General features: G+C 40.8%; 1 protein-coding gene across 2 annotated transcripts in view; it reads left to right on the top strand.

Annotated features, from left to right (window-relative positions):
- klhdc8a (kelch domain containing 8A) overlaps positions 1–20,835 on the top strand; it is a 68,650-nt gene that overhangs the window by 27,206 nt on the left and 20,609 nt on the right. For both annotated transcript variants that reach the window (XM_034680877.1, XM_034680952.1), the window contains 4 exons: positions 5,283–5,708; positions 8,101–8,311; positions 11,572–11,736; positions 11,864–12,082. In XM_034680877.1, the coding sequence (XP_034536768.1) occupies positions 5,544–5,708; positions 8,101–8,311; positions 11,572–11,736; positions 11,864–12,082 (760 nt within the window). In that variant the 5' untranslated portion in view covers positions 5,283–5,543. The remainder of the gene's footprint in view (positions 1–5,282; positions 5,709–8,100; positions 8,312–11,571; positions 11,737–11,863; positions 12,083–20,835) is intronic.

Below are 20,835 nucleotides of genomic sequence, written 5' to 3'. Positions count from 1 at the left end.
AGAAAGACAACATGGATGAGGAGAGGAGGAGGAGAATCCTTGATTCAGTAATAACTGCGGGAAAACCTCGGTCACATGACTCCAGCTGTCCTGTCAAACTCGATATCCCTGTCTTTCCTACGATCACAGCCACGGTGACTTTTCAGGAGTTTCGCTACGATTGAGTTTGATCAGTCCATTTTTACCATTCCAAACGACTATAAGGAGGAGCAGTCCTGCTCCGTGCTGCATCCTGAAAACGCAACCCGTGGGTGTTGACGGACGAAAGAGCACAGAGCCAGACCACAGCGGATCAGAGACGAATCTGGTGGAAGTCCCGTGTAACTTTGAACCACACACACATTTGAACACCCTCACACACAGGGGCGTTGGACTTTGGGTAAAAGTGGTATGAGTTTACCGGGCCCTCGGGTAAGATGTGAGAATGAACCGCCATGGATGCAGGGAGGGGCACGTGGAGCGGTCTCTTGTACCAGTCCAGAGTTTTGTGCATTCCTGCCCAGAATTTGGATCATTTCAGTTACACCCTTTGCTAGATTCTCATACATCAATCTCATTCATACACGTTCACACACCTGTCAGGAGCAGTTTGTAGATCAGTGCCTTGCTTGAGGACACATGCACATGTACATTGCAGAGCTGGGAGCCACCACTCCCCTGATTTTTATTCCTTGATGTGAGTTTTTCCTTGGGAGGACGAATGCTGCACGTTTTCCTTTCAGATCTGATTCATAATGGATTAACTCCTCATGGTGGTACAGTTGGATCCAGTTTAGTCATCTCAAGTATTCTGGTTTGTTGAATCAAATGCTATTACTGGCTTGATTTGTTCCTTGGCTTCAGGTGGCTTTCTCACTCTTTGCATATTGATGAGTAAAAAGTCCATCAGAGAGCTCAGCTGTTCCTCTTCCACGACACCCTGTTCACCGTAAGTGATATTAATTGTCATTCAAACTTGAATGAAAGGTTGATAAGACACGAATCAGTGACAAGACATGATGTTATGAAGCTGACGTGCATTTCATTATGTTGTATTTAATGAGTGAAGCTTATGATCGCTTTACATTTAGAGACGGTCCCTGCACAGAGGGAGAGGAGGGAGCGCGAGTATGTTACCTAATTAAAAGTTGGAGTTGGAGGCACGCTGATCGTAAATGACTTCAGATGATGCTGGTGGGCTTACCGTTGATCTCAAGCTGCTCAAGCAGTTAATTAAAAAAAAAACGACGTGGCGAACCAAATCGGTTACAGATTGCAATTAATGCACTCTGTTAGTGGAGCTGGGAGGAACCGCCCCGCCTCGTTAGGCAGAGCGCGCCTGCCAGGGTCAGCCTATAGTAGAGCAACCTCTTCTATTTGTTTTTCATCCTTTTTCATAAGCCTTATTAACGGCAAACCAAGCGATAAGCGACCACGTGCAAGAGGAGGGGGGGACAAAAACCGGTGCCTCCTGAGAAAAGCCTAACTGTTGCTATGGCAACCTATCTGCACTTTAAAACAGGGAAGATTTTATTTTGAAGGGCAGTCCTCTCTTTATCTCTCCCTTATGTCCTTTATTCCTCCATCTGTGAGTTGATCAAAGGTATTGATTAAGTGTAGAGACAGACAGAGAGGTAGAAGGTTTTGAAGGAGGGATGGTTTCAAAAGACCTGCAGGACTGTGAAGGACACAGGGATGTGAAATCACAACTCTGGGATTTAACTGCAGTCACATTTCAACTCTCCCTCATAACCTCATTCACATCTCAGGTTTTTTTACACGGTGCATTCAAGGTGATGTATTTAAAATTAGGTTTGCAGTGCATCGTGGGTTTATTCTGGATGCTTCCTCCCACATCCATGACAGACTTCCTCCCTCTTTCCTCGCTTGGAAGTGAGCGTAGGCAGGAGAAGTGGGTTACACACAGGAAACAGAACGCTCCTCTGGGATGGCAGGAAAAAAAAACAACAGCAGCACCCGACACAACAATGAAGGAAACTTATACATGTGAGACTATGCGTCAGTTCAGTTCTCCTAGACTACGGCTGCTTCATTCCTGAGCATGGGAGAGGAACAGGAGGGTGTTTCATCCACAAGTACACACTGGCAAAGTGGTGTAGTGTTAAAGTGGAAGGTGGGTGGACTAAAATTTGTCTCGGTGGTAATACTCTGTCAAAGTCATGAGAAGCTTAATAACTTGTCTAATTTGACTTTTACTACATGTACGGAAGACTCAGCAAGGTTCATTATTAATTAGCATCATTTTTATTTAATGGACACATTATGGTGGTTCAAAGAGGGGAATCATCCCTCTAACAGGAGACACTGAAGAGTTAGGTCGACTTCATTTAAAACATGATAGAATTGTAAGCTAAGGAGTTTTTGAGCGGCTGGTTGAAGTTGGATCCAGAGACGAGAAGAAGTGGACGAAGCAGTCCTGACTTCACTCAGTGATTGATGAATAGTATTTGAAGTATTGAGTTTCTGCATGTTTGACATCACCATCTTGGCTTTAGAGCCAGGAGTGACCATGTTTGATCGGATGGTGGATCATGTGGCAGACATACGGTAGGCTGCAATGACTCTATCCCGGTTAGCAGGTCAGCAAACGGAAACGTGAATTTTCATCTTCAACAGTGCTAATTATTTCACACAATTAAAATAAAAAGAAACTTACATTTTACTTATAATTTACAAAAATTCCCTGCTAAATAAGTATCATAATTCAAATTTTAAAAAAATTAGAAAATTAAAATGCATTCACAGAAATGCTTTTTAATTTGAGAATGAATACGTTTTCTTTACTCAAAAATAAAATGAAAAAGCAATCCCTCCTTTTTCATTTTAACTTGTTCAAGCTTGCACATTTTGTAACACAATTGAAATACAAATGGAAAGGACATTGCTTTTTTGTTTTCAAATCTGTCCCGCTAAATCTCTAACAATATTCAAACCAACTTGAAAATGAGATCGCAATGTGCAGGGCGCAGAAAAGTGAAGTCAGACTTGCCGTCTGACCGTTTCTACCACACATCCAGTACGGGAAGCTGGTGGTGTGCTCTTTAATACTGGTGCTATCTGTCAGACAACAAGGCCACAGAAGAAGTATCTGTAGTGGCGCTCTGCATGGTCCTTTCTCCAGCTCACTGAACTGAAAAAGTACAATTTTTCATAATTTCCCCGGTGCCTGTACAGTATTCCCACCCTGTGGCTACAGAGCTTCTTAAGTTACAGGAGAAGAAGAATGCTAACTGCATTAAATCGCAAAAGAAAGAGAAAGCATTAGTGACAGTCAAAATACGTGTGTAGAGGTGTGAGATTCAGAAACAGAGAACACTGCAGAGACTGAGACATGACTGTAAGATGTAAACATACACGCCACACTGCTACGTCACAGCAACACAGACATAAAGGTTGAGGCGGTCGCTGCCAGTGCTCGCTACCAGCAGCACCTCAATTACAAATTATCACTGAATAGATGCCAGTGATTTTTGAATAGCATTTTAGCTTGAAATGCTCATCCCTAAAATATATGTAAATGTTATATCTTATATTCTAGTGGGGGTCACATAAGGGAACCTGTCATTAGTAAGTGTGATACCTGCAGCTCAGCCCCTTTGTTGAGAAATTGGCCGGAGACCAGGATAGGATAGACTCTCAGCTGCTGCAGACAGGATCACCTCTACTATTATTTATCTCATTCTAACAAACTCCAATGTGTCTGAATTAAGTTTAGCTGTATTCTGAAGATTTTCAGTGCTTCACTTCGTCGTCAGGAATCGTATTTGCTTTTGCACCGTCCTCTCAGACACATGAAGTCTGGCGTCTGTTCCAGTTCACTGGCTGGTTTCTCAACAAAGGAGCCGAGCTGACCGGGATCTCCTGTGGGTGAAACACTGTCTGTTGACAAGTACCTCATAGAGCCTCACTTAAAAAAAAAACATCCTTAAAAAGACAAAAAAGAACAAAAACAACATCATGTTTTTTACAGAAGATTTAAACAAATGAGTAAGACTATAAATCCATTAGAAAACTTTCATTCAGGTTACAAAAAATAAAGCATTAGGATCATTTTCTGTTTACATACAGTGAGACCTCTTTTTACTACCAAGTGAGTTGCCCCCTGCTGGCCGTTGATAAGACTGCCGGTTTAATATTTTTATTTGATTTTGAAAGTGTTTATTTTGTCATGTAAAAAATTAAAATTATAATGAATGAAAATAATAACAACAGACAAAAAACAAAAAAGACAGACACAAAAAACAAACGTTACATACAATACAAAATAATAATAACATTCATAATATTGATAAATTGTATCATTACTAATATTAATTCTATTTACATATTTACTGAATCATTTTATGCATGTAATTACTACTATTTAAACCACTTGTAACATTTGTACATATCTAAATTTATATTCTACCTCTATTTATCTATTTTTATTTGTACTTATTTCATTTTAATAATTTGAACTTATTCTTGATTGTACTTATGTCTGGGTTGCTGTGAAAAAACGAATTTCCCCCGGGTATCATTAAAGTAATATCTTATCTTATCTTATATCCAATGAATGAAGAAGTAAAAACTAATACAATTATGACAATGACGTTGCATCAAATTAATCTTAGAATTTGAGCCTTGATGTATTTTAAAATATCATTACTTAACTTGAAAGCAGTTAATCATCTGACTTTTAATTTTGATATTTTGCTTTATGATACACAGTAAAAAAATGAAATTATTGATTTGATGAGTTTGGGCTATGAAATGCCAGAAACAATAACGTATTCCTAGAGTTCAAAGTGATCTCTGACAAGTATTGTTCACCATGTTGCTCAAACCCAAAGATTATTAATTTGCTAAAATACAAATCAGACTGAAGGAGGAGATCTGAACATTGAAAAGATGCAACAGCATAATATTTAGTGGTGTGCTCAGGATATGACTAAACAGAGTGTGGAACATGACACAGTATTTCTCAGTGAAATGTAGTTCAGCAGAAGATTAGAATAATATGTTAATATTTCCTCAGATCTGTATGTCAGGTTCTGAGTTCATGTCGTTTTATTTCAGAGCGCTGCTGGAGCGCTGTTTTCTAAAGACCAACATTTGAGTCTTTGCTTTCCTCTGGATGTCACTGACTGATGTCGGGTACTGTAGATGGCCTCTCCTGTTTCTAATCAGAAAATGCACACGCTGCTTTTTTCTGAAGTTCTTAAAAATGTATTGACTTTCTCATGCTCTGCTCTGCTGTGTATTGCACTGCTAAATCCAATTTTATCCCACCTTCTCTCCAGAGTCCTGAGTGAGGCAGCAGACCATCCCCAGGAGAGGAGACTTCAGCCTGGCCTTTAACTGCTAAGACACTACCACCGCTTCACTGCTCCACTAAAGAACCTCCCCCTCACCCTGTGGTCCTGACTCCGGTCCTCCAGCTATCGCACACCTCCATCCTCTCAGCTCCTCCTGATCACCCCTAAAACTCCTCTTACTCTGGCCCTCCACCAGCTCTTCCATCCGTTCCTGCCTCAGTGACTCTCCCCTGGGGTTCTGAGGACATGGCGGTACCTTCAGTCCATGAGTTTCACTGGCAGAGCCTTGCACGACTGCCCAGTGGCCGTGTCTACCACACTCTGTCTGAGGTGGGGGGACAGATGTATATGCTGGGGGGCTGTGATGCTGGAGGGAGGCCATGCCCTACTGTGGAGCTCTACTCCCCTGAGGTGTGAAACAAATGCATTCTGGACACTTTGTCTTATGTTTTGTTTTTACCCTGAGAAGGTATAGAGAGTGCACAACCATCAGAGTAATGTTAGCAGTGCACTCAGAGCAACAACAATGTGTTCAAACACTTAGCAAAGAATGCAGAAATACAAGGGAGATACTGTAGAATAATCAGTGGTGGACAAAGTACACAGCTTCATTACTTAAAGGGGACATATCACGCTTTTTTCATCAATATATATTGGTCTAAGAGGTCCCCAAAACATGTCTTTAAAGTTTATGCTCAAAAAAACACTTTGAAATCAGATTTTGGCATGCCTGAAAAGTCCTCTTCTTCATTCCTCATCAGAACACTCTGTTTTCCCTCTGACCACGCCCCCTCCGGAAGTGGATGTGCCTCGGCTCTCCAGCACGTTGATCTAATGTTTACATGTTGGCTGAATATACACGGCTGCTCAGAGATCACGTTACTTCAACCCTCTGAATCTGATCCTGACGGAGAGGCGCCTGCAGCAGGACCTTTCTGAACGATTGGTCATAGATTTAGTGTTTCTTGTTGTTTTATTTATCAGTATGTAGACGTGTGTCTTGGTACACAGCTACGAACATGTAGCTATGTGGCTATGCTAACTAGCGCTAGCACTTATCCATGATAAATAAAAATCATCCACTTGATCTTCAAATCTGCAGACGTGGGGAGTAAAACCGACCTCTGCCAGAAAGGCAGCGGGACCTTTTATGAAGGATTGGTCACAGATTTAGTGTTTCTTGTTGTTTTATTTGTCAGTATGTCAGCTACAGCTACAGCTACAGCTACAGCTATGAACATGTAGCTATGTGGCTATGCTAATTAGCGCTAGCACTTATCCATGACAAATAAAAATCATGCACTATATCTTCAAATCTGCAGACGTGGGGAGTAAAACCGACCTTTGTGTTTATTAAGACAGCCTACAACTAGCATGCCTCCCTTCTAAGCTCCTTGTTAGTACACATTTGTGCAGGTAATGAAAAACGAGGGAGGGATTCAGTATTATTTTATACAGTCTATGGGCTGAACAAGCTCCGAGCTCTGACTCCGTGACAGACCGGATATTGTTGTTACGTAACAAGAACACGGAAGTCTGAAACGGCTCGTTTCACACACATTTACAGAAAGGTGGAGAAATCAAAACAGGGGCAGAATGGATTTTTTTCATTCTCGGGGGGTTTGTAGACATGCCAGGGAAACATATTTCAGGTAAAGAACCATTAAAAAGTCAATTTTGCATGATATGTCACCTTTAAGACAAAGTATAGATACTCCAGGTAAAATATTACTCCAATACAAGTGAAAGCTGTTCAGTCATATTATTACTTGAGTTAAAGTACTGGAGTACATGCTTTTAAAAATACTGAAGTATTCAAAGTACTTCTTAAAAAATCTCAAAACATTGTATTTTCACAAAGTATCAGTGCAGTCAAGTATACATAGGAGTACATTCTTCTACATTCTGATTATTTAGAAACCAGTACTTGAAATCTATAAAAACTATACGATGGAATATAAACAGCAACTAAGTTACTCCAAGCACAGACAACTTAGTTTGAAATCTTCATCTGGAATGAAACAAATGTTATGTAGCTCAACACGCTTTCTCAGGTTGGACTGTGAATGTTTGTATGTTTGGGCAAAGTGAGAAACAGGGAGAACATTTCAAATGATACATATCATTCTTCATTTCAAAAACCTCTAACACGGGCTGAAGATATGGACATGGGTGCTCAGGTGGAGAATTATAGACCTCATTACCACCTCTAAATGAACTGCCTGATCTGAGTAAATTTGCTCTGCGTTTGCTCCACGATCAACCGTGGAGCGCATGTTACACAGGTATGGTTAAACCACTGAGACAAACAGAACTACACAAACACATTTTACTGTCTTAGGGATCAGATTTCAGAAAAGAGAAGGAAATTCATGAGCTGACTTCAAAGCAAAAGTAGTGAGTAACTAGAGCACTGATAGAAATGTAGTGGAGTCAAAAGTATGATCATTTTTCTCTTTAAATGGAGTAAAAGTAATAAGTTTCCCCAAAAATGACTCAAGTAAATTTACTCTGTTACTGTCCACCACTGAGAACAATGAGTCTTTCATTTCCTGGTAAATCAGAAACAAAGTTCTATACAGAAGCTTAATTTGAAATTTTCACAGTGCAAATGAATTATGACTTATTTCACTACTTAAAGACATAAAAAATCAGCTGGAGGTGTTCCAATTTAAGTCAAACTTACATACAGAAAGACTTTGACCTATAAAACAAAAATAACAACAACATAAATGTCCATGCTGCAGACACTGACCTGTCCATTTTTGAGCATTACCTGAATGTAGTTTGTCCCTGTTTGCAGGGGGACCGCTGGATAAGTTTGCCCCCCATGCCCACTCCTCGAGCAGGGGCAGCCGTGGGAGTCATGGGAAAACAAATCCTTGTGGTTGGAGGCGTAGGAGAGGACCAGAGCCCCCTGAAGGCAGTGGAGATGTACAACACAGAAGAAGGAAGGTGGAGGAAGAGGAGCGCTCTGCGGGAAGCCTTGATGGGTTTATCCATCACTGTGAAAGGTATGGACACATTATCAATTATAGGGAGACTTATAAAGTGTTAGTTATGTGAAACATAAGCATCCCGAATAAAAATAGTCTGGGAAATATTTAGCTTGTTTTCATTTCTCAAGCAGAAAAGTATCTAAATTAACATGCAATGTATTGATTGTGACAAAATGATGTTTCATGCATGGAATTGCAGATTTATAATGTTGTTTGGCAAGTCTGCACAGAAATTGGGTCCAATTAATTTGTTTGCAGAGAGAAAGGCAGGAATGAAATGCTTAACTCTGGAACAAAACGTGCTCCAGAGTTAAATTACTCAGACTTTACTTTCTAAAGAAGTATCTAAAACAATGTTTAGTTCCCAAAGCAAGCAAATGAATCTAGCAGGGAGGAGGCGAAAGCATGACCATGAAACAGATGCAATCAGAAAACTATGAACATAATCAATATCTAAAAATGTGGGACACTTGACGTAGTAGAAGACAAACTGGCACAGAGGAACAGAATCAAAAAGAATAAGGAGTCTGGAAAGTGAAGTTTATCAGATTTAGGTGACACTGAAAAGGGGAGAGCCGACAGTCCCACTGGAGGGGAAACACACAAGGACAGGAAGTGGAGTGTCTGAACAACAAGGACAAGTGAATGAATGGAAACAGATGACCTCATGCACCGGATGAGAGATGGCAAGAGAAGCAACAACAAGTTATTACCCAACAGAGTCATGAGCATTTGCTCACATCATTTTAAGTATAATTCAGTCCCTAATGTTATGATGGTAGATTACAGAGTTTGCTATAATATTGTAGTAGTTCATAATCATGCTGGTCTGTAATGTTAACCATTGGTATTTATATTGATATGATATATTATTTATAATAATATGATATAATGTAATGAAATGAAATAAGTAATATAATGTGACATAATATTGTAATAAAGTATATTTTATATAGTTTAGTATAGTTAAGTATTACATTACATTGTACTATATTGTATTATATTATATTATATTACATTATACTATATTATATTATATTAAAGTATAGTATAGTATAGTATAGTACAGTATAGTATAGTATACTTAAGTATAATATTATATTATATTGTATAATATTATGTTATTTTATATTATATTATATTACATTATATTATGGTATAGTATAGTTTACTTCTATATTGTATTTTATTATTGTATTATATTATATAATGATATGTTATATCACAATATATTATATATATTGTTTTGTATTGTAATGTCTTATCTTATATATCTTATATGTTAAATTACATTATCTTATAGTATATTATTTTATTTTATAATAAAATATAGTAAAGTATATTTTAGTATATTATATTTTATTATATCATATTATATTACATTACATTACAGCACAGCATATCACATACAATGTGCAGAAGTTCTTCAAAATTAAAACAATATCACATTGTATAATTTTTATTTAAATTTTGTTCCTAGTTTTACCTCAACATGATGACATCATCAGGTTATTTTTCAGCCTTTGCTGAACTCAACTGTGACACCTCCTCCTTAAAAGCTGTTCCTTGTGAGTTCCTCTCCTTTTTTTGGGAGTGCAGTACTAGATACTTGGGGTAAGTTTAAAAAAGCAACATTTCATATTAGATCTGTTTTTGTTTTGTAAAATCTTTAAAATTCCCACAGTTGGGCTTCATTACTTGTTGGATTCTGTGGTAAAAACAAAACAAAACAAGAGAAAAGTGCTTTTATTTATTTTCATGTATGGGTAACAACAATAGGTGAAAGTATTAATAAGTACCTAGAAAAAGTTTGAACACTCATGAACATCAGTTTCAACAACAGTTCAATACACGTTTAGTTCAACTCAGAAGTTCTCGTGGGTTTTCCTGTTAGATGTCAATGGAGTCATTCTGGGCTCGGGCACTCATATATTCTCACTGTCAGAGATCAGACCAGCCGTCTTTATCAATAAACAATCTTTTCAGCAAGCATCTCTCTCGCCACAGATGACTTTGTGTTCAGTCCAGTGGTTCATCCGTCAGTGTCTGTGGGAACACAGATAGATGCTGTGTACTCAGACTTATTGGCCGTGTATAGGCTGCATCACACTGCCCTCTCCATCTCCCTGACCAATCCTCAATCCCCAGCCTCCTGCCTGCAGCTTCATCCCCAGAAACATCACTAGGAGCTGGAACAAAAGACAAATGGTCTGACAAAATGATCCATAGGTGCAAATTAAAACTAATATGGTATTTCTTAATGGATGGTCGGTCATCAAATTGACTAAATGATGCCAATTTTAATGATCTTTTTAGAATCTTTATGTCCCAGATATTAGGTCATATATTTAAGATAATGAGCTTTTTGGAAAACTTTTCACGTGTGTATTAGATGCAATTAAAAGTATATTAGATGAGAATGGGTTATGTTATGTAATGTTAGCCATTTTCACCTATCTTTGTTCTGTATCGAGCTGAATGTGTGCAAATTGGTGAAGTGTGATATGTGATGTTTGTGGTTATCACAGGTCACTAGTGTATCAGCTGTTGTATCATGTTGTATTGTTTTATGTTGTGTCGTATCTTGTTATATAGTGTTGTATCATTTCGTATCGTGTTGTATCCTGTTATATTGTGTCGTATCGTGTTGTATTGTGTCACATTGTGTAGTATCATGCTGGAACATGTCATTTCATGTTGTAGTGGGTCGTATCAGGCTGTATCATGTTGTATACTGTTGTATCGTGGCTTATCGTGTTGTGTCGTGTCCTGTTGTATTGTGTTGTATCGTGCCATATCATGCTGTATCGTGACGTCTTGTATCATAGTTTGCTGTGTAAAGAAAAACAATGAAAGAAATCATTTCTAGTCCTGCAGTTTCCTCCCTGTGTCTCAGTGTATCTCAATTCTCACAGTGGAGTCTGTTTTTCCCCTGGTGACAACACTCCACCCACTTCGATTCATATGCTAGAGATGCCACACCAAAGTACCAGACATGGACTCCTGCATTTTTATGCTGCTGCTGTTCTCACTGTCCTTCACTTGTCCATCACAGCCTGCTGCCTTGTCACAAGCTTCTCCTCGAACTCAGCTCGGCACTGTTGGCTTGTGATGTCATATATCACGCCAATATGCAACAGGCCGCTGACCACCACTTAGACCAAACTAAAAACTGAGGTTTGAAAAGTGAGACATGATATAATCATTGAAACTTTAGACTTCTATGAATCTTTCTCTGTGTTTGTGTGTGTGCTGCTGTGTTTGTGTACCCACAGATGGTCGTGCACTGGCTGTGGGGGGAATGGGTGCTGACCTGCTCCCTCGTAACATCCTGCAGCAGTTTGACCTTCGAAAAGATGTGTGGGCACTTCTTCCTCCCATGCCGACTCCACGCTACGATGCCAACACGTATCTGCTGGCCAACAAGCTCTATGTGGCAGGTATGAACAGACCACTGTGGATGTGTTTTTTGAAAAGTAGTTTTACTTTGCGTGTTGAATGAAAAATATAATTTCTCACAACATCAATATCAGCAATTATACTCATTAGATTTACACAACCCTGTAGGTGGTCGGCAGTGTAAGCGACCAGTGAAAGTCTTCGAGGTTTATGACGCAGAGACACGTTCCTGGACAACGCTACCCTCGATGCCTTGTAAACGTTCGTACGGGGGAGTGATTTGGGACCCAAATGGGAGGCTGTGTCTGCTTGGAGGACTGCGGCAGGGAGGAGGACACCAGAGTTCCAAGTTCACCAAGAATTTCAACATTTTTGATACCAACCAAGGTAAGGAACATATTTCCCTTTACGTGCTCTCAGTCATGTTGTTATGGCGGATGGCATTATGTTTTCTTCTTATTCTCTATCTGGATGTCTTCACTTCTGATTCTCGTGAGCATGATGTCTTAGGAAAGTCAGGAGGGATCATCTAAAAATGTGTAACAAAGGTCCATCTTGGACTCATGGGATACACAAAGGACGTGGTGGTGAAATGTTAAGGGTTAGGTCATTGCGATTTCTCAAACAAATGTATGACCAATTAGTGAAGAATGAATATGCTAATTAGGATTACGTTTCACACAAATGGGTAATAGGATGAAAATGACACAGTAATGACGATGTAACTGAAAAGCCAAAGGTCAGTCGTGCATTGACATCATATAATCCTAAAACACTTTTTCTTCCAGAAAGTCTGAGAGGAAAATATTTGACATTTGCAGAAAAAAAATAACAGCTCCTGGGGCTAAAAGAAGAGATCGTGTGATTGTGGTTGTCAAAGGTTAAGGTCACGTTGGTATCATTCTTAACGTGACTTTACAGTAAACCAGCAATGCCTAATATTTGAAAACATCAGATTTATTTTTGGTTCTGACGAAACAGCACAGCTCTTCTTGTTCCTCCCCGTGCGTACCTGTTTGTTCTGCTGTTACAAGACAGCCCAGCTGACAAATAGAGAGAGGAACCCTGGTTTCACTCAGTTGGAAGAGGAGGCTCCCTTTGTACAGGGCTGTAGTCCTTGTCATCGTGCTCTTTGCAGTTTATAGTGCATGTCATCCCCCACTCCCTCCTCCTTAATTGAGTATCGATTAATTGATTGTTAGGAACTTACTCAAACACATTTTTTGTTTTTTTTCTACATCACATTGAACAAACATCATGCGGTCTCATATTTCATTCAGCTATCAGGGAGGTGTTTTAAGTTTAAAGCATGTTTCGATGTGAATCAGCTGACTAAAGATGTTGCTCACAGCAGAGACGCTCAGCTGGGGGCTGTGGCTGAGTGACAGGTCTCCATGAGCGCTTTTTTTCCCTCCGCTATCGGACTGATTATGACACGGTTGCGCTCCCAGCTGACACCTAACCGCGTTCACATGCTTATTTTTCTCAATAAGAATGAGTAGACAGAAAACTGGACACTGTGAGTGTAAAATATGTTTCTGTTCAGTTCCCTTGTTGCAGTAAATCCACATGTTGAAGTCTGAGCCTTCACTTTATATGACTGTATGTCCGCAGAGATTATGAGCCTGCTCCACACGTTGATATTCAGAGTATTTAACATTTTGAACACCCCAATATGATCCATAGCTATTCAATACTTTCAATTATATACATTGTGTCGTGAATGAAAATTTTATTCAGGGGAAAAAACGCATTTGGCATTGTTATTGACATGGAAAATGTTTAAGTTTTTAAAAATGATTAATCGATAATCTATCGTTTACGTTTCCAAAGGTCGATCATGGAAAATACTTGAAATTTACATCCCTAATTAGTAGTATGAGCCTTCACTTTATAAGACTATGTCCGGAGAATATTTTAATGAGGCTGACTGTGATATTCAGCTTGTTAAACATGTTGTACCCGTATCCAATACGTCAGTTATATGTATTTTGTTGCTGTGGAAAATATAATTTAGGGGGAAAAAATGTATTTGGCTTTGTTTTTGACGTAAGAATAACAATGTTTTTTTTTCATTGATTAATCGATAATTGATCGTTATCATTTCTGCAAATCGATCAAGGAAAATGCTTAAAATTTACATCCCTATTTCAAATATAGATCCTGTATGTCTGTCAAATATATTCCAAAATGACCTCCATTAACACCTCACTCTTAAGAAACACCGATGCATACAAACTGCAACATCAACAAAGTGTTGACTGTTGTGAAGTCATTTCAAACATCACTTAAATAATCTTGGACCTGGAGTTGAAGCGCTGAAAGGTCCTCCAGTATTGAGCCATAGATCATATCAGGAATTACAACAGCACACTACAATGAGTTCATTTTAAAGGCTGGGTTTCTCCAGATGCCTCACATATTAGAATCAGTAGCACTTAAACAGATAAGTGACCCAGTTGGAACTAAATTTACAGGTACTGCCAAGTTGACTTTGAATATCTTACTTTATCTGGATGTAGCTTCAGCTCAGATGTATACATGTCTTTATGCTTAGGGAGGCCAATTACCTGAAGTTAGCTCAGACGTCTGCTGTATCACAATCATGAATAACAATATCCATAACCCCCCAAAGTGATATCTGTCTCTGCTGCTCTTTTCAGTTTTGTAGCATGTTTTAGCATTCCCAGCACACTCACACATTATTGATGGTAAGCTGCCATGGAAGACACTGGTCAGACCACTGGGAGCAATTCAGAGTTCAGTGTTTTGGCCAAGGACGCTTGGACATGTGAACTGGAGGAGCTGGGGATAGAAACATCAGCTCCATGATTAATTGACAAGCTGCTATACCTGCTGAGCCGCAGCTGCTGCTGGTTTTTAAATGAATTAAAGACCTTTCTCTCCAAAAATAAAGGTCATTATGTGAGGATTGGTGGAGATTTTCATATTAGAACACATTACATGTATCCTTTTATTTGCTATCAGGAGATGTATCATTATCTTATTTTTCATTGACAGCATCCATCTTCATTTTCTCTTTACTGTCATAGAAAGCCTCCATTAACATCCACCTGGCGATGAAGATATATGACTGGTGCTCACTCAGGCTCTTCCCTCTCTTAATTCTGTGCACACACTGTGTCCCCCAACAAAGTGAAATGACACATCCTTCTACCCGGAAAAGACACCCCAGAGTAACAGGTGAACAAATTGAGGAGGGGCTGGAGGGAGAAGCGGAAGAGCAACAAATCGATAATTCATTTCAGACAGCTGGATATATGGTCACACATCGAGAGGGTTGGAATGAAAGCCAAATAAAGCAGAACATGCAAGTGATTATGTTAATGTATGATAATAGGGAGAAAGTGTGCCTAGTGTGTGAGAGATAAAGGAAGACAGAAGAAAGAAAACAACTTTCAACACACACAAACACAAGTGTGCGTGTGCATACAGCGATGCACACACATGCACACACATGGGGGGAAAGGCAGCCATACCCCGCTTCTCCAATCTAATTTTGGTGGAGATGAGATGGGAGATGAGCTGGGGGCTGGGGAAGAGGAGCGTTTTAAATTACAAGATTCCAGAAACAGATTGCTTTATTATCCATCTGCAGCAATATCTCTCTCCACACACACACACAGTCATGCAATCTGCTGTCACACAGTGATATTCTATTATAGTTCCATTCCATATCGCAGTATTAAGAAGCACGCCTGTTAGGTGTTGATTTCAGCATTGTAGGCAAGCTGCAACAGGTCTGGCTGAAAGCACAAAGAGTTGAGTTGTGAAAGAAAAAATACCATGAAGAACAAACTTTGCTGTTGAAATGTTGTAAAGTGTTAGCTCATCCAAATCCCTGACGAAGCTACATTATAAAGTAAAAATCTTTATTGATATTATGGGAACAAACAACCTTAAAACACACAACGATTCTGTGCAAACAAGATGCTGTGCTCCTCATCATCTTGGCAGATACTTGGCTTCAGCAAGATTTATCCACAGATCTAAATAAACTCACCGCTGATGACACGCTGATGCCTTACCGTTCAGGGAGTGTGTCATGTTGTTTTACTGCCGGCTGCCATTTTTATATCATCTGAGCGTTTACCCGGCACAAGATGAGATCAAGTTCCACAAAATATCCAGTGACTGAAAGTGAAACATTATAAGTCTTCCTAGTGAGAAAGAAAATGGGCATACTTCTCAAACTGTTGAACTTAGTTTAACTGCTTCTATTCACACTTTATGAACAGGATTCCTCTTGGACCCACTTACATGACAACCTGTCTGCAGGTCTGGAGCCTGGAGGTTTCAGGTGCAGACATCTCACAGCTCTACCTCTGACATTAGCTCCATACTTCACATACACATCAGATGTCTGCTGTATCAGACATATGAATAACAATATGCATGGATTCAGTCCCACTTAAGTATTGGCTCTGGAGGTAGGGCTTTGTAATGGCCCAGAAACCTGACCCAGAATTGATTCAACACAACTCAAAAAAAGTTTGAACAGAAAAGCCTTGTCTGAGAAAAGAGTCAGAAATAAAAAAAAAAAATTAAAGGGATATTTCTGTTTTTTGAAGTGGTGTTGTATGAATTTTATGTCATTAGTAAACTACAGCTCAGCTCGGCACCTTTAATGAGAAACTGCATGGAGAAACTACATTTTTCTGCAGACAGGGTCAGTCCTGCAACGTAATTTAGCTCATTTTGACAGACTCCAACCCGAGCACATATCTTGGTTCAGGTGTATGCTTTACTTGGGATTTTTTCAGCTTGCAGTTTACACACCTGCACCACCAGGTCAGTGGGAATCTTTCCTGCTGTCCAGTTTAACTCAGAAGTTCCTCTGCAGTAAACAGCATCTCATGGGCGCGGTCAGATTCACTCATTATTAAGTTTTGTTTTATTTTTGTCACTTGAAGCTGCAGACCTTAACAGCTGATCAGTATGCTGCAGGCAGAAGAGCGCGTCTGTGTTGCATCTGCAAATAGTGCAAAATGAATGGGCTTTCAGGTGGCAAAGTTAAGTGCTGAAAAATGGATGCAGAGCGTACACCTAAACCGATTTGACGGCTCGGGTCAGAGTCCTTCAAAATTGGCAAAATTATGTGTCAGGTCTGACCCTATCTGCAGAAATGGTAGCCTAGCTTGTGTGCCGTTTCTCCCCAGAAATTTCTCATTAAGAGCGCTGAGCTTAGCAGCATTCATTGTGGCTGCTACAATTACTAGTAATTTAAAACTCAGACAACCCCACTTAAAAAAGACTGATATAACCCTTATTAAAGTAGTATTATTACAAATCAAAAAGTATATTTTCAAAGAAAACATATTCTACAAATACAATTGTAAATGAATATGTATATCTGTTATACCAAACATATTACGTAGTGTTTAAATGAACTCAGTTTGGGTCTTCCTGTCAGGTCAAACTGATGCCAACAACAAGACAGGGCGCTCAGTGTTGCTGGAGAGTCAGAGAGCAGTCATAAGAACAACTAGAAAAGGCTCATTTCTGAGAGCAGAGTAATCACAGGCGGAAACTCAAGCGTGTGTTTTTCACTAACTTCTTTATTCTCTCATCTAGAAAGTGAAAATTACCTTCTCTCCAAATAAGGTAGAAATAGTATCCATGTGTGAAATATGCATTTCACTGCATTTGTTTTTAATTTGTGATGACTTCAACTCTTCAATTTGTTTTTGCTTTTTTTCAAATGCTGTGATATTGTTTTCAAAGGGATGCACCAAGTCCTGAAGTCCTACTGATACCACACCTGAGCTTTTGGTTTCACTGATACTGAGTATCCATCTGACACCAGTTTTAAAAAACAGCTTAGATTAGATATATACTTGTTAATAATAATAATAATAATACATTTTATTTATAAAAGCGCTTTAAAAGGTTCTCCAAGCGCTTTACATGAAAACACAATTTTACAATAGGAAGCAAAAGGAGAACAGTGAAGAAAGCAAATAAAAGCAAGGCAGCAAAATAAAACAAAACAAGAAAAAAAAATCAATCAATTATAGTTTAAAAGCCTTTGTAAATAGGTGTGTTTTGAGTCCGGATTTGAATTTGGTGAGTGAGGGAGAGAATCTGAGGTGTTGGGGGAGAGAGTTCCAGAGGGTGGGGGCAGCGACAGAGAAGGCCCTGTCCCCCCAGGTTCGGTGCTTGGGTTTGGTGAGAGGGGTGAGGAGGTTGGCGTTGGTGGAGCGGAGGTTGCGGGAGGGATTATATGGCTGCAGAAGGTCGGTGAGGTAGGAGGGAGCTAGGTTATGGAGGGCTTTATAGGTGATGAGTAGGATCTTGTACTGTATTCTGAAGGGGATGGGAAGCCAATGGAGGTTCTGGAGGACTGGGGTGATGTGGTCTCTGGAGCGGGTATGAGTGAGGAGGCGTGCAGCTGAGTTTTGTATGTATTGTAATTTGTTGAGGAGGGTGTTGGGTGTACCGTAGAGGATGCTATTGCAGTAATCGAGTCTTGAGGTGATGAAGGCGTGGATGAGAGTTTCAGCAGCTGTGAAGGAGAGGGAGGGGCGGAGACGGGCGATGTTTTTGAGGTGGAAGAAAGCAGTTTTTGAAATATTGTTAATGTGTTGTTGAAAGTTAAGTGACTGATCAAAAATGATACCAAGGTTACGGATGTGGGTGGATGCTGAAACAGTGGATTTATCAATAGTGAGTGAGAAGTCTGGGCAGGTGGAAGTGAGGGATTTTGGGCCTATGATGAGAATTTCGGATTTGTTACAATTGAGTTTGAGAAAGTTTGTTTGCATCCAGGAGTTTATTTCAGTGAGGCAGTTTGTGAGGGTGGTGTGGGAATCAGCGGTGATGGATGTGGTTGAAATGTAAAGCTGGATGTCGTCGGCATAACAGTGGAAATGGAGGCCGTGGCGGCGTATGATGTGACCAAGAGGGAGCATGTAGATGATGAAGAGGAGGGGACCAAGCACTGAACCCTGGGGGACACCATGAGAGAGGGGGGCTGTGCGTGACTTGAGGTTGTTGATGCTGATAAACTGATGGCGGTCAGAGAGGTAGGATTTGAACCAGGAGAGGGCAGTGCCAGTGATACCGAGGGAAGATTGAAGGCGGGTGAGGAGGATGGAGTGATTGAGGGTGTCGAAAGCTGCACTAATGTCCAGGAGGAGGAGGATGCTGAGGGAGTTGTTATCGGATGAGAGGAGGAGGTCGTTGGTGATTTTGAGAAGGGCTGTTTCTGTGCTGTGATGAGTTCTGAATCCGGATTGAAATGGTTCGTACAGTTGATTGGAGTGAAGATAGGCTTTGAGCTGGGTGGCGACAGTGCGTTCGAGGATCTTTGACAGGAACGGGAGGTTGGAGATGGGGCGGAAATTGTTGGGGCTGTTCTGGTCGAGTCCTGGTTTTTTGAGGATGGGTGTGACAGAGGCGAGTTTGAGGGCGGGAGGGACAGAACCAGTGGACAGGGAGGAGTTGATTATGGAGAGGATAAGGGGTCGAAGGGCAGGGAGACAAGCTTTGGTCAGTGAGGAGGGGAGGGGGTCCAGGATGCAGGTTGATGTCTTCATGCCGGAGAGTGATTTATTGAGATCCAGGGGGGAGATTTGGCAAAACTGAGAGAGAGACTGGGTTGTTAGGGGGGGGCTGATGGGAGTGTGGCTATGGGTGGGGAGGGCAGAAGTAAGCAGTTCGGTGTGGATGTTTTCGGTTTTTTCTTGAAAGAATGACAGGAAAGAGTTGCATTTGTCTGTTGTGAATGAGTAGGAGAGATTGTCCATGGGTTTGAGAAGCTTGTTTATTGTTGAGAACAGGTGCTTTGGGTTGGTAGAGCTGGAGTGGATGAGGTTGGAGTAGTAAGTGGACCGGGCGGTATGGAGGGCGTCATTGTAGTGGTGGAGAAAGTCCTTGTATGCCAGGGTGTGTACGGTGAGGGATGTTCGTCTGGCGAGGCGTTCGAGTTGGCGTTTCTTTGATTTCATCTGACGGAGTTCAGGGGTGTACCAGGGGGCAGAGTGGGTGAAGGAAACAGATCGGGTTTTCAGAGGGGCAAGCTGATCGAGGCAGGAGGAGAGTGTATCATTGTAGAGGTTGACCAGGTCAGAGGGGGAGAGGTTTGAGGGAGGGTGAGTGGATAATTTTATTGTGAGACAGGCTGACAGGGAAGAGGGACAGATGGACTTGATGTTGCGGTAGGTAATGGTGCGCTTCTGTTTGGGTTGAGCGATGGGGGTGGCTAGGTCAATGAGGATGGCTAGGTGGTCAGAGATGTTGAGGTCGGAGCTGGAGATGTGATTGATGGTGATGCCAGTGGAGCAGACCAGGTCCAAAGTGTGTCCATGGTTATGGGTGGGGAAGTTGACGTGTTGGGTGAAGTTAAAACATTGCAGAATGTCCAGAAATTCTCTTGCGGTTTTGCAGTGGGTGGAGTCAATGTGTAGGTTGAAGTCTCCAAGGAGGAGGATGGAGGGTGAGACGGCGCAGAGTTGGGTGAGGAATTCAGAGATGTCAGAGAGAAAAGATGGGTTATGTTTGGGAGGGCGGTAGATTATTGCAATGATTAGGGGTTTTGGACCAGAGAGTTTAAATGACAGATGTTCAAATGATGGTGGAGAAAGGATAGTGGTGAGGGATGTTTTTGATTGTTGGCGGAGGACAGCAGCTATTCCACCGCCACGGCTGTCAGGGCGTGGCTTGGCGAGATAACAGTATCCAGGGGGGGTGGCTTGGTTCAGGGTGTAGTAGTCCAGTGGTTGTTGCCAGGTTTCAGTGAGACAGAGGATATCCAGTTTATTGTCGGTGATGAATTCGTTGATGATGAGACTCTTGTTATTTAATGACCGGGTGTTGAACAGAGCGACTTTCAGATGATGTGAACTGATTTGGTGGGAGGACTTAGGGAGAGAGCGGAGGTTGGCTGTGTTGACGTGCTTTTTGATGTGGGGATGAGGTGCAGAAATGGGAGTGGAACGGCGTGTTGTCCAAATGGATGGGATAGAGTTAGGGGATGTGAAATTATAAATGATCTGGCACTGTGAGGGGTGACTGGGCTGGATGTAGATGAGGTTTTGCTTGTTTACTGATTTAATACCGGTTTTTGGGCAGGGAAGCCTTTTTGTAGTGATGGTGTGAATAGGATGAACTGTTGTTGT

The sequence above is a fragment of the Notolabrus celidotus genome, chromosome 1 (genome assembly GCF_009762535.1).
Source record: "Notolabrus celidotus isolate fNotCel1 chromosome 1, fNotCel1.pri, whole genome shotgun sequence".
NCBI lineage: Eukaryota > Metazoa > Chordata > Actinopteri > Labriformes > Labridae > Notolabrus > Notolabrus celidotus.
This window is presented reverse-complemented; position numbering and strand designations above follow the sequence as displayed.